The sequence below is a fragment of the Oryctolagus cuniculus genome, chromosome 13, assembly GCF_964237555.1.
Source record: "Oryctolagus cuniculus chromosome 13, mOryCun1.1, whole genome shotgun sequence".
Taxonomy (NCBI): Eukaryota; Metazoa; Chordata; class Mammalia; order Lagomorpha; family Leporidae; genus Oryctolagus; species Oryctolagus cuniculus.
Genome location: NC_091444.1, coordinates 3,560,137 through 3,574,600, shown reverse-complemented (window position 1 = coordinate 3,574,600; position 14,464 = coordinate 3,560,137). Strand labels below are relative to the sequence as shown.

The 14,464-nt window shown below is 41.5% G+C and overlaps 1 protein-coding gene and 2 non-coding genes across 7 annotated transcripts in view; all 3 read right to left on the bottom strand.

Annotated features, from left to right (window-relative positions):
* ODR4 (odr-4 GPCR localization factor homolog) overlaps positions 1–14,464 on the bottom strand; it is a 45,876-nt gene that overhangs the window by 29,885 nt on the left and 1,527 nt on the right. For all 5 annotated transcript variants that reach the window (XM_051821051.2, XM_070056250.1, XM_070056249.1 and 2 more), the window contains exons 2-4: positions 13,597–13,717; positions 5,886–6,020; positions 1,626–1,721 (exon numbers count right to left, since the gene is read on the bottom strand). In XM_051821051.2, coding sequence (XP_051677011.1) covers positions 1,626–1,721; positions 5,886–6,020; positions 13,597–13,695 — 330 coding nt within the window. In that variant the 5' untranslated portion in view covers positions 13,696–13,717. The remainder of the gene's footprint in view (positions 1–1,625; positions 1,722–5,885; positions 6,021–13,596; positions 13,718–14,464) is intronic.
* On the bottom strand, positions 3,116–3,234 carry LOC127483631 (small nucleolar RNA SNORA26). The gene has a single exon (XR_007910069.1). It is a non-coding gene; the product is annotated as a small nucleolar RNA SNORA26 (small nucleolar RNA).
* Positions 6,344–6,487, bottom strand: LOC127483629 (small nucleolar RNA SNORA48). Its single transcript, XR_007910067.1, has one exon. It is a non-coding gene; the product is annotated as a small nucleolar RNA SNORA48 (small nucleolar RNA).

The window sequence follows — 14,464 nt, the reverse complement described above, 5'->3', positions numbered from 1 at the left end:
AAGAACATTAGCAGGTGATAAAATGACAACTGATTTTAAGTACAATAACAGAGCCTGTCACCACCCAGCATTTCAGATTTAAATGTCACAAAAAACTAAGGCAATAGGTGAAGACACACAAAATATATTAATCACATAAATGAAAAGTAAAAAAGTCCTAACAATTATAAATTTGTCAGAAATAAGAATTATAAAATACATATTTGATACAGGGGAGCACATAAACTTGGTTCTAATCTATTACCTAATTCACATGGTCAAAAAAAAAAAAAAACTTTTCAGAAGAGATACAATTTTCTTGTTAATATCAAAAGAAATTTCTCATGCTAGCCTAACGGTGGGTGCCAGTTCATGCCACAGTTTCAATCTCGCTCCCTGCTAATTGCCTGGGAAAGCAGCAAAAGATGGCCCAAGTGTTTGCACCGTTGCCACCTACGTGGGAGACCTGGATGAAGCTCCTGGCTTTGGCCTGGCCCAGCTCCAGCTGTTGTGGCCATCTGGGGAGTGAACAAGCAGATGCAAGAGCTCTCCCTCCCTCTCTCTCTGTCTCTCTGTAACTATGACTTTCAATAAATCAATCGTAAGAAGAAAAGAAATTTCTCCTCAAAAGAAAATAACTACTAAGGGGGAGAAAAGTCATTCAGAATTAAAATCTGAAAATAAACAGGTTGTAGAACTTAAAAAAGGGAGAGAACATAAACACAATATTATATAATACAAAAAAACCAAGTTCTTAATCATAAACCTTTTAGGCTAAACTGGTAAGCACTACCAGTTATTACGGTCATTTCTTATAGCGTCTGTTAATGCCAGGGCAATGTTTCCTCTTTCTTCCTTCCCTCCCATTGCTGCAAATATCAAGGGCTTTAGGGTAGGATAGAAGTTACAAAACTAGAAGAATCAAGCATGTGGGTTCTACACTGCACACTTTGTATCTGCAAAAGTTATTGGGCAACTTTATGAGGTTTTGTACTTCTCAAGATGATCCGGCCCCCTCTCTAGGGGTGTGACATTCTTTGGAAGGCTCACTGGGGTCCTGAGGGATAAGAAGTGAAAGCTGACTACACACAGTTGGTACTAGATTCGAGTTTCAGGAAAAACAGCTTCTGGGCCTTTGCATTTACTTTTAGACTAAGCTATTCAATTTTCTGGTACAATAATAAAACAAGACATGAAACAGTTACTCTGTCCAAGAGTAAGTATTCAATTGTTGTTTATGTTTTACTCTCAGAGTCTTGAGAGAATTTAACAGAAGGTGAAGAATATCAGCAACTATTAATGTCTCTCACATTACAACAATCACTTGGTACTAAATGGAAGATATAGCAGAAAACTATCACAGGAGAAAAACTGTTAAACTACCATAACTCGTTTCATACTGCTAAGGAATGACCTTTAAAATAAAGACAACTTTAAAATATGTAGTTTTGAAAATAAATATTTACATTTATGACATTCGAGATATTCAAGCACCTGGATGGGAAAAGCTGTTTTAACAAAATCACAGCATGAAAAACACATAATGGAGCACTAACCTGACAAGGCTAAGATCACTACAAAGTCACATAATCAATTAAAAACAGCAACTCTGATCGTATTAAGAATTTTTAGTGTAGTAAACTTACTCTGCGCAGGGCATTTTGAAAATCATTTGCCAGTTCTAAAGTTGTAATAATAAAAACTCCAAGAACTAAAAGTCCCCCTGGTAGCATTCTGGACACCTAAAAACAGAAGCGAGCATTAGCTAAGATAAGCATTCTATATGAAACTTTCTGTTTGAGAAACTAAGTATCAAATCAGCAAACACCTACTGAGCACAAACTACATGCAGAGCAGGAGGCTGGGGCTTTCATAAGGACTTAGGTTAAAATACTAATAGGGGCCGGCACTGTGGTGCAGCAGGGAAAGCCACTGCCTACAGTGCCAGCATCCCAGATGGGCACCGGTTCAAGTCTCGGCAGCTCCAAGTCTGATCCAGCTCTCTGCTATGGCATGGGAAAGCAGTGGAAGATGGCCCAAGTCTTTGGGTCCCTGCACCCACGTGGGAGATCTAGAAAAAGCTCTGGGCTCCAGGCTTCGGACTGGCCCAACTCTGGCCACTGCGGCCGCCTGGGGAGTAAACCAGAGAATAGAAGACCTCTCTCTCACTCTGCCTCTGCCTGTGTAACTCCGCCTTTCATTTGAAATAAATAAATCTTTCAAAAAATACCAAGTAACAGATGATAATGAATAAAGAATGAGCAATCTTCCCAGACTCTTTAACTTTTTACCTTAAAACTACTTTATCTTCTAAAATGTTTCAACAGCTATCCATTATCAGCTAATAGAATAAAGGTTTTACCTTAGACTGATGTTTCAGATTTTCTAAAACCTTGGCCATTCTGATGTTAAGAGGTTCATTAGACATTACTTTTCCTGAGATATTTAAGTATCAGTCAAAAAATACTGCTTTCCACACATTTCCTGACTTTTCTCTCTTCTTTTATTTATTTATTTGAAAGGCAGAGTTCCAGAGAGTGAGACACAGAGAGAGAGAGAGATCTGAGATCTTCCATCTACTGGTTCACTCCCCAAATGACCGCAACAGCCAGAGCTGGGCTGATCAGAAGCCAGGAGCTTCCTCTGGGTCTCCTACAAGAATGCAGGGGCCCGAGCACTTGGGCCATCCTCGGCTGCTTTACCAGGCTCACTAACAGGGAGCTGCATCAGAAGTGGAACAGCCAGGTCTCAAACTGGTGCCCACAGGGGATGCCAGCAGCTTCAACTGCTATGCCAAAGGGCCAGCCCCAATCTGACGTTTCATAACTCTGTGCCTTTATTCTCCTGTTTTTTTCTCTTCTACTCATCTGAACTCCATTGGAAACCTCAAACTCAGCTTCAGGAAGCTGCTCCCATAACCTGTTGATCTCTGAGCTCCCACTGGACTTTGGTAGTTTTTCCCATGCACCTAACCACATAACCTTGTGTTATAGTTCTTTGTGACTTTACTAACTGGTCAAGGAGCTCCTTGAGGGAAGAAGTAATTCTTACTCACCTTTGTAGCCTTAATGGAGGAACTCTGACTTGAAAATTGTTTTCTATTGTTGAGGTTTACCTCAAAAAAATTCTTTTGTTCAGCTGTGACTCGACAGGAACCAAAGAAGAGGTGACAATCTCTTCTCTGCATTTTATGGAGACTTACTTTCCCCACCTGTGTTAGCCTCTTAAAGCACTCCATCAGTTCTAAAAGGTCACAGGAAATGGTGACCTCAAAAATTTTAAACTATATACAGAAATTGGGCATTTATGCTGTATTCAGTCTTTCTTCACATTAAAGTAAGACTGAGGTGGGCATCATGGCACAGCAAACCACCAATTGGGATGCCTGCATATTAGATGCCTGGGCTCGGCCGGCACTGCGGCTCACTAGGCTAATCCTCCGCCTTGCGGCGCCGGCACACCGGGTTCTAGTCCCGGTCGGGGCGCCGGATTCTGTCCCGGTTGCCCCTCTTCCAGTCCAGCTCTCTGCTGTGGCCAGGGAGTGCAGTGGAGGATGGCCCAAGTGCTTGGGCCCTGCACCCCATGGGAGACCAGGAGAAGCACCTGGCTCCTGCCATCGGATCAGCGCAGTGTGCCGGCTGCGGCAGCCATTGGAGGGAGAACCAACAGCAAAGGAAGACCTTTCTGTCTCTCTCTCTCACTGTCCACTCTGCCTGTCAAAAAAAATAAAAATAAAAAAATAAAAAATAAATAGATGCCTGGGCTCAAGACCTGCCTCTGCTTCTGACCCAGCTTCCTGCTCATGTACACCCTGGGGGTAGGGATCAGATGATGGTTCAAGTACTTGGGGTCCCTGCCACACACAAGGGAGACCTGACAGAGTTCCTGGTTCTTGGCTTCAGTCTTGCCCAGTCCCAGCTGTTGCAGGAATTAGGGGAGTGAACCAGGAAGAGAAAGATGCTGCTCTTTCTCTCTCTCTCTGTTACTCTTTCAAATGAATGAATGTTAAAAATAAATAAGACTAGCCGGCGCTGCGGCTGACTAGGCTAATCCTCCACCTAGCAGCGCCGGCACACCGGGTTCTAGTCCCAGTCGGGGCGCCGGATTCTTTCCCGGTTGCCCCTCTTCCAGGCCAGCTCTCTGCTGTGGCCAGGGAGTGCAGTGGAGGATGGCTCAAGTCCTTGGGCCCTGCACTCGCATGGGAGACCAGAAGCACATGGCTCCTGGCTTCGGATCAGTGTGGTGCGCAGGCCGCAGCGCGCCGACTGCAGTGGCCACTGGAGGGTGAACTAATGGTAAAGGAAGATCTTTCTCTCTGTCTCTCTCTCTCACTGTCCACTCTGCCTGTCAAAAAAAAATAAAAAAAAAAAAGGATTGTGATTTATCTATTGTCAAGATTGTAATTGATATTAGTTTCCCTTAGGTCTCAGGTCAGCTTGACCCTAGTAACCACATATTCCCCCTTCCCACAACCCTTGTGGTTTTTGCATTTATAAACCCTGTTGCTTTGAGCTTCAGGGTCAAGAGTTCTTTAGAGTACGAGCCATCTCTCTACTGCCGACAATAAAGGACCATCAAATTTTATCAATGTGTGGTGCTCCTCTGTTTGCACTTGCTAAGATACACCATACGTATATAAATTCATAGTGGATCAAAAGCAAATTAGAGTAAAAATGATTTATAAACTTATAAGAATTCAACTTAAAATATTCAAGACTGAAAAGGTGAAGAACACAATCTCAGGAAGAGTTAGGGAGAAAACTGCAGAGGAAACTCCACACAAATTAGAGGGACACTGTGGATCTATGTGGAGGGTGTAGATGTGCACAACTCAGTACCCTAGCAGCCAAGAGCCTTAGCACCAGCCTGGAGGGTAAGTGAGACCAGACTGCACCAGCACAAGCTACCAGTGATACAGATGTATAAAGAGACTGTCAGAGTCTGGCTTGTAGCCCTGTAGGGGACAGTATACCTACCAATTTATAGAGAGAATAAAAAGGGGCACATTTCTCTCTCCCCAACCACCCAGCACCAGCATCTTCTAATTAGCCGAGAGTGTACTGGTGCCATTTTGGACATACGTAACAGCTGTGTCAGCTTGTATCTGTGTGCCCAGCAACCAGCTGAGAGGAGATGCTGAGTCTGGCTGGGAGAACTGACGGGGGCTGGGTGTTCATGACTCTGGGAGCCTTGTGTGCTGGGACTGTGAAAACAGTGTGGCTGCATGGAAGGGCACAGGGTGTAGCTGGGTCAAAGCCACCACTTGCAAAGCTGGTATCCGATATGGATGCCAGTTCAAGTCTGGCTGTTCCACTTTTGATCCAGCTCGCTGATAATGTGCCTGGGAAAGCAACAGAGGATGGCCTGAGTCCTTGGGCCCCTGCTGCCTATGTGGGAGATCCAGAAGAAACTCCTGGCTTCTGGCTTTGGCATGGCCCAGTTTGGGCCATTACAATCATCTGGGGAGTGAACCAGCAGATGGAAGATCTCTCTTTATGTATCTCTCCCTCTCTCTTTCTGTAACTCTTTCAAATAAACAAATGCTTTAAAAATATGCTTTTTAAAAATAGTAACAGGGGCCGGCACTGTGGCACAGCAGGTTAAAGTCCCAGCCTGAAGTGCTGGCATCCCATATGCGTGCCGGTTCTGGTCCCAGCTGCTCCTCTTCTGTTCTAGCACTCTGCTATGGCCTGGGAAAGCAGTAGAAGATGGCCCAAGTCCTTGGACCCCCACACCCATATGGGAGACCCTGAAGAAGCTCCTGGCTCCTGATTTCGGATCAGCTCAGTTCTGGCCATTGTGGCCATTTGGGAAGTGAATCAGTGGATGGAAGAAGAATTCTATGTCTCTACCTCTCTGTAACTCTGTCTCTCAAATAAATAAAAATAAATCTTAAAAAAGATAACCTGGTTGGCATGTTCTGTGGCCCATTCTTCATCCACGTTATCCAACTGAGCTTTGGGATGTTTGGGATTCTCATTCTGTTCTTCTTTGGGTGGCGTTCTTGAGGCAAGAATCACATAATCCTTTTGGGAAGAACACTTTGAAACAAATTATGAACGCTTGTTAGAGCAGTATCTTGTTGAGGAGTTTGGCATCTTAGCTCTTACACAAAAACACAGCAATATTTGTAGCAGGCTAAATTGTTGAAACCCATATTATAACAGAATCTGAAGCAAAACTAATTTGCAGAGAGCTTATCCTATTCCCCTCACGTGTTGTTTATCTTGTAAGGCATTTAACATCAGCTTCTTATGTATTTGGGCATCCTACATGTAAACCACACAGTGGTCCTTAAAAATGGTTTACTAGATGAGTGAGCAAACTACATGAATTAAAATATAATATGCTTAGTGAATTTTTCTTTTGTGCCCTAGGCATGAAACAGCTCTGGCCACCAACAAGCCATCAAGCTAGGATGAACAAAGGACTGTGCATCTGCCCTGGCCCTGACTGATATAAGAGCAATACCACAAATGAGATGTCTCTTTGCCCATTGCCAGGGTAAAGTAAATTTACCAAATAATTTAAACACATTGGATGTTTACTGACTGTAAAATCTCAATAAAATAAAGCAACAAATGACCTTGGGTTTCTTACTGTAATTGAAATGAGAATAGTAGAGAGCTTGCACATATGCATCTAGTAAAAAACACAGGGCATGTGAGACATACAATCCCAAGTCTTAAGTTTACTTTTATTTTAATTAGAGAGAGAGAGAGAGAGAGAGGGAGGGAGGGAGGGAGGACTGAGCTGAGAGAGAGAAGGAATCCCATGCCCAGTTCCCTTGGTTCTCTCGAAATGCCTTTAACAGCCAGGACCAGAGCCAGGAACACAATCCACATTTCCCACCTGGATAGCAAAGACCCAGCCACTTGCACCATCACCAGCTGCCTTCCAGAGTGCACATTAACAGGTAACTGAAATTAGGAGCTGGGGCCAGGTAACACACCCAGGAGCTAAGATATGGAACGTGGCATGTTAACCACATGCCTGCTTGTACATTCTCCAGTTTATAGTAGTTATATGGTAACCAAAGGTGGGAGATCTAAAGATAAATGTGGGGAAACATTTGACAGCCCTGTTTTAGCACAGTGAATGTGTCTTTGAAGAGCAAAAATAATGCTGATGATGCTAGCTAGCACGGTGTCAACCTCAAACATGACTCAGAGCTCACATCATTACTGCCATTTCATGCACAAACCACAAAGGTATATAATTTCTCCAAAAGTAAATGCCAGTAATCTATGTTCAGAGGAACACAAGAAAGCAGATCCTGATTAAGAAGACTCCTCCTATATCCTAAAAGAGAACTCTGACAGAAAAATTGACAAAAGTGATGAACCACTAAAAAACAAGAAAAGCACAATGATGCTGAAGGGATAAAAAAAGGCAGGATGAAGATACTGGGAGGAAGGCTGACTCATGAGGCAATGGCTGTGCCTCCACCTGGTCAGCAGGTGTGGAAGAGGGTCCGCCTCACTGACCTCTACTCTACTCATCATACATTTCTCTAAGGCTGGTTCCTACAAACTTTTTAAATAAAGGAAGGGGGGAAAAACTGAAAAATAAAAATTCCTTAAAAAAAAAAAAGAGCTCCACATTGGAATCCTAAAAAAGTCTGATTCACTGTTAAAAAAGTGGTCTGGTTGCTTAATGCGAGGCAGCACAGGATGGTACTTCTGGTGAACCATGGAGACCTTCCCCAGTCTTTCAAATTAAGAAATCTGACTTGGGCCAGCGCCGCGGCTCACTTGGCTAACCCTCCACCTGCGGCGCCGGCATCTCAGGTTCTAGTCCCGGTTGGGGCGCCAGATCCTGTCCTGGCTGCTCCTCTTCCAATCCAGCTCTCTGCTGTGGCCCGGGAAGGCAGTGCAGGGCCCTGCACCCTCTTGGGAGACCAGGAGGAAGCACCTGGCTCCTGGCTTCGGATCGGCATAGCACCGGCCGTAGCAGCCATCTGGGGAGTGAACCAATGGAAAGGAAGACCTTTCTCTCTCTCTCTCTCTCATTGTCTAACTCTGCCTGTCAAAAAAAAAAAAAAAAAATCTGACTTGTGAAATCTCTAAAAAGTAAATTTGTCTTTTAGTGCTGGACTGTCATTAACTAAGCTCACCCAGAATGATGCAGAAAACAAGAATGCATGGAGGGGTCTAAAAATGTGAGACCTCTGGGCCATGTGTTCTTAGCAAGCAGGAAATGTCAGACATCACATTATAATGGAAAGTGGCTTGGGAACATGAATGGAGTCAGAACAAAGTTAATTATGCAATTTGAAGTTCATAAGGCATCAGAATATGACACCCAGAAAGAAAATTTATGACAACAATTTGCCACAAGGTCTTAAAATCAAGTCCTTGGGTCACAGTGCACTCTCCCCTCAGTGTCCAGATGGATGCAGCCAGTTGGCCTACATGAGGTTCCTATTTTTCTGCATATACTGCTGACCAGCCCTTCCTGCTGAATAACACACTGACACAACATGTAACAAAATATGACCATGTTGGCTACAAGTTTAAGATCCTACAAGACAAACTAGAATGGGAATAAATTTGTAAAAAGTTTCTTTTATTAAGAACTGGAAAACCAGGAATTAATGGGAGTACTTCAAAAAGTCTGTGGAAGAAATGGAATGAAAAGATAAGAATTTTGGTACAAATTTTTTTGAAATCCATGCACTTTTTTTTTAATAATATACATTTCCCATGAACTTTCTGAAGGCCCTTGGTAAAGATCAGAAAGGAATACAAAGCACTCTGTAAAGATGACAAGGGTAAATAACCTGGTAAGTAAAAATGTTAATTATGAATTCCTTCATGATAAATAACACTGTCAAAAAAGAATGTCAAACGAGATTTCAAGATGGTGGAATATGGAGGGAGCTTACTGCTCTAGTCTAGGGGAAGACAATTTAAAAAAAAGAGGAGAGAGTGCAATCTAAGGGAAAAGTTAGGGATAAAACTACAAGTAAGAGGGACACTGTGGATCTCCACGGATGGTGTGGATGTGCAGCACCAACATGGGCACAACACAAGACTCCAGCGACCAAGAGCGCAGCACCAGCTTTACAGAGTGAGGGGAGACCAGACTGCAGCAGCCCAAGCCACTGGCAATCCAACTGTGGCAAGAACCTGGATTGAGTTCACTTTGGAGCCCTTTGGAGGAAGAGTTTACCTCTCCCCAACCACCCAGCACCAGCACCCTGTAACTAGCTGAGAGAGGGCAGGTGCCATTTTGGACATACATTAACAGCTGTACCAGCTTGTGTCCACACACAGCAACCACCCAAGAGGAGACACATGAATCTGGTTGAGAGAACTGACAGGGGGCTGGGCTCCTGTGACTTTGAGAATCTTGTGTGCCAGGACTGTTAAAACACTGTGGCTTCACGTGAGGGCACAGGATGTGGCTGGGTCTTTGGGCAGGGACTGTGGGCAGCTCCACATGCTCGGGGCACCCTGATTCCTTGGTGAGGGTCACTGCTATGGGTTCTGTGCTCACAGTGAAGACTGCAAGAATCTTTTGTGTGGTTCCTGTGGCAGCGTGGATGAATACTGCACCCACAGGGGATAGCTCCCGGGCATTGGTCACCCTGGAGGAGAGGAGGTGAGCATGAGACTACACCAACAGAGCTGATCAAACCTACCCTCTGATTAAAAAGAAAAAACAGCAGATTTACCATGCACAACTTGGGTGTCACCTTGGACACTCCTTACACCCTGCAGCACTGAACAGAGCTCCCTGGCCACACCCACTATATGAAAGAGCAGACATCCCACTAAGCCACAGAGGCATAATCCAAATAAAGCCATCACAGGGAAACAAAAAACAAAAAACCAACAAGTATCTCCACAAATGCCTAAAACTAAATGCAGCAATACAAGAAATACAAATAAGGAAGACAAAATGACACTCCAAAAGGAACATATAACACTTCAATACTAGAATGTAAAAATGATGAGACTGAAGAAGTGCCAGAAATGGAATTCAAAAAATTAATGACAGTATTACTTAGAAGCAATCAGAAGCAAATCCATGAATTAAAGAAATCCATACATGACATGGAGATTTTAAAGAAAAATCAAGATGAAATATTGGACATGAAGAATTCAACAGATCAAATAAAAGTGCAGTGGAAGGCCTTAACAACAGACTCAGTGAGGCAGAAGAATATTCAAGTTAGAATACAAATCTCTGGAAATTTTATAGTCAGACCAAAATAAAGAAGAAATTAGAAAACTAAAAAACAGTGTTGGAGACTGTTAATGCTACCAAATGACCCAGCATTCAGGTCTTACGAGTTCCTAAAGGCGTGAGAAGACAATGGATTAGAATGCCTTTTTAATGAAATGACTACAGAAATCTTGCCTAATTTGGAGAAACAATAGAGACCTCCAAGTACAGGAAGCACACCAGAAAAGATCTTCACCAGGATACATTGTAGTGAAACTCTCCACAGGAAAACATTTAAAAAAAAGATTCTAAGAAAGTGCAGGAGAGAAATTATTAGATTACTTTCAGAGGATCTCTAATTAGACTCACAGAAGACTTCTCATCAGAACTAGGAGAAAATGGTGAGATATATTCCAACTCTTAAGAGAAAAAAACTGTCAACCCAGAATACTGTAACCTGCAAAGCTTTCATTTATGAATGAAGGTGAAATAAGACCTTCCATAATGAACAGAAATTGAAAAAATTTGTCACCATTCATCCAGCCTTCCAAGAGATGCTTAACGATGTTCTACACACAGAAACACAGAAACATAGTCATCACTATGCTAGAAGGTGAAGGAAGAAAATCTCCCAGTAAAAGTACAAAGGAAATCCAAAGCAAACAATAGGAATATTAACGGAAAAATAGCAGGGCCAAGTCATTACTTATCAACAGTCACCTTCAATATAAATGGCCTCAACTCTCCAATTAAAAGGTATAGACTTCCTGAATGGATTAAAAAACAAGACCTATCAATTTGCTGCCAACAAGAAACACATCTCACCAATACAGACACATGCAGATCAAAAGTGAAAAGATGGAAAAACATTCCTTGCTAACAGACACCAAAAAAAGCTGGGATAGCCATCCTAATATCAGACAAAATAGACTTTAACACAAAACTGTAAAAAGAGAGAAAGGGAATTATGCAATGATTAAGGGATCAATTCATTAGGAAGATGTGACTATAATAAACGTACCTAATTACAGGACACCTGGCTATTTAAAAGAAATGTTAATGGATCTAAGGGATACATAGACTCCAATACAATAGTAATGGGGGACTTCAATATCCCACTTTCAGCAATGGACAAATCAACCAGACAGAAACAGTTAATCAAAATTATAGAACAAATGAACCTAACATACTATATCTACAGAACTTTTCTTTCTACAGTTGCAAAAAAACACGTTCTTCTCAACAATGCATGGAACTTTCTCTAGGATAGACCACATATTAGCCCATAAAGCAAGTCTCAGCAAATTCAAAAAAATCAAAATCACACAACACATCTTCTCAGACCATAATGAAATGTAGCTAAAATTAACAACTCAAGAATCTGTAGAACATATACAAATAGACAGGGACTGAACAACATGCTCCTGAATTAACTGTGGGTCAGAGAAAAAAATCAAAAGAGAAATAAAAAATTTTCTGGAAACAAATGAAGATGACAATACAACATATCAAAACTCATGACATGTAGCAAAAGTAGTGTTAAGAAAGTTTATAGCAATTGGTGCATATATCAACAATTTGGAAAGGCATCAAATTAAGGAGCTATCAATGCATCTCAAGGATCCAGGAAAACAATAGCAAATCAAACCCAAAATTAGCAGAAGAAAAGAAATAATTAAAAATAGGGAAGGGCCAGCGCTGCGGCTCACTTGGCTAATCCTCCACCTGCAGCGTAGGCACTCCAGGTTCTAGTCCCGGTTGCTCCTCTTCCAGTCCAGCTCTCTGCTATGGCCCAGAAAGCCAGTGGAGGATGGCCCAAGTGCTTGGGCCCTGCACCTGCATGGGAGACCAGGAGGAAGCACCTGGCTCCTGTCTTTGGATCGGCGCAGCGCGCCAGCTGTGGTGGCCATTTGGGGGGTGAACCAAAGAAAGACCTTTCTCTCTGTCTCTAACTCTGCCTGTCAAAAAAAAAAAAAAAAAATAGGGAAGGAATAAACAAACATGAAACCAAAAAAACAATACAAGAGTTCAGCGAAACAAAAAGCTGGTTTTTTTAATAAATAAATTTGATGCACCACTGGCCTAACAAAAACAATTAATTAATTAAAAAAAGCCCCTACCTTACACCTTACACAAAAATGCACTGAAAATAGATCAAAGACCGAAATCTACAAACCAATATTCTCAAATTAGAGAACATAGGGGAAACCTTGCAAGACACTGGCACAGGCAAAGACTTCTTGGAAAAGCCTCCAGAGGCACAGGCATTCAAAGCCAAAAATCAACAAATGGGATTACATCAAATTGAGAAGCTTCTGAACTGCAAAAGAAACACTCAGCAAAGAAATTATTTGCAAACTACTCAACTTTTAAAGGACTGATAACCAGAATACATAAAGAGCTCAAGAAACTCAACAACACCAAAACAACTCAGTTAAGAAATGGACAAATTACTCAAACAGGCATTTTTCAAAAGTGGAAATCCAAATGACCAACAGACATATTAAAAAATGCTCAGGATCACTAGACACCAGAGAAATGCAAATCAGAACCACAGTGAGGTTCCATGTCATCCCTGTTAGAACGGCTCTCATACAGAATTCAACAAACAACAAATGCTGGTGAGGATGTGTAGAAAATGGTACTCTAATCCACTTTTGGTGGGATTAGCATATGAGAGTTATCTGCAACCCCAAGTATACTGGTGCTTAATTCACAATGGCTAAGGTATGGAATCAACCCAAATGTTCGTCAACTGAAGACTGGATAAAGAAATTATGGGATATGTACACCTTGGAATACTACACAGCATTTACAAAAATGAAATCCTTTTGTTTGCAACAAAATGGATGAAACTGGAAAACATTACACTTAGTGAATATCATATGTTCTCTCTGATGTGTGGTAAGAATAGAGTACCTAAAAGGTAGTCTGCAGAAGTGAAACTGACACTTTGAGATGCAAAGACTTTGAACAGTCCTTGTCTCGACTGCTGAGACACAGTATTGTTTTCATACTGTTTGTTGAATTCTTTACTTAGTGTAAGGTATCTTATGTGTATAAAGTTAACTGAAAATAGATCTTAGTAAAATAAATACAAATGGGAATAGGAGAGGGAAAAGGAAGAAGGGAGGGAAGTAGGTAGGGTGGAAGAACCATTATGTTCCCAATTTTGTATTTATGAAATTCATGAAGTTTGTATACATTAAATAAAAGGTTAAAAGGTAAAATAAATAAAGTAAAATAATTTTTTCTGACTTAAGCAGACTGGATCTAGATTTGTCTTACTTCTCCACATTTCCTCAAAGATCCACTTTAAATTTACTTGTTCTGCATCCCATTTGTCTGTCCTTCAATCTTGAGTTTATTACTAAGGAGCATCTTTTAACCTTAAATAAACAGGCCGACTGCTTTATTAAATAATGTAGGGTAAAGGATACATACCTGTCCTATTAAAAGCCCAGAGACAAAAGCCTTTCCTTGGAGACTGATGTTTGAAAGATACTGGCCAACAGTCTCTTCTACAATGTAGGTTCTTCCCATTATTGAGATTTAATGCAGCCTCCTAAATTATAAGAAAAACATATATAGCATTTTTAGGTAAATATACAATTGTGATATTTTCAACATGCGTAGTATAGCAAGTGAAGTGGAATCATCCTATGTTTATAGTGACTGCTTATTCAAAGGAATTTTTCCTTGCAAAGTTCAAATGTGGCTTCAGAATCCTTTTCCACAAAGTGCCACAGAAAATAGCTACCAGAGTTCATGAGATGTCAAACCTATCTCACGCTTAGGATAAGGGAGAGGACACTGAACTCAGAGTCAGCACACCTGATTTGTTATTTAGATGTGCACCTTTAGATCATGTTTGATCAACTGCTGAGCTGCCGTGTCATGAATTTCTGAATAGTTCATTCGAAGTAGAGAGAATCAATCCATTTACTCAATAAGCATATACTGAAGAATTATTATTTGCTGAAAACTGCACCAGATGGGATGACACGTTTTATCTCTGCCCTTGAGTACTTCAGAAGTGGTATATAGGCAAATAACAGTAATAGCAATGTTTATACATCTTGTCTTGTACAGGTACTTCATATATGTATAACATTTAACAGATGCACAGACTCCATGAAGTAGGTACTACCATGATCCTAATTTTATAGATTAAGAAACTGAAGTAAAAAATGTTGGTTAAGTAACTCTCCTGTATGACAAGGCTGGTAAGTGGACAAGGCGGGACTTACATTCAGGCAGTCTGCCTCTAAAATCCAAGGTCTTCAATATTGCTCTCACCTGAGAAATTGCA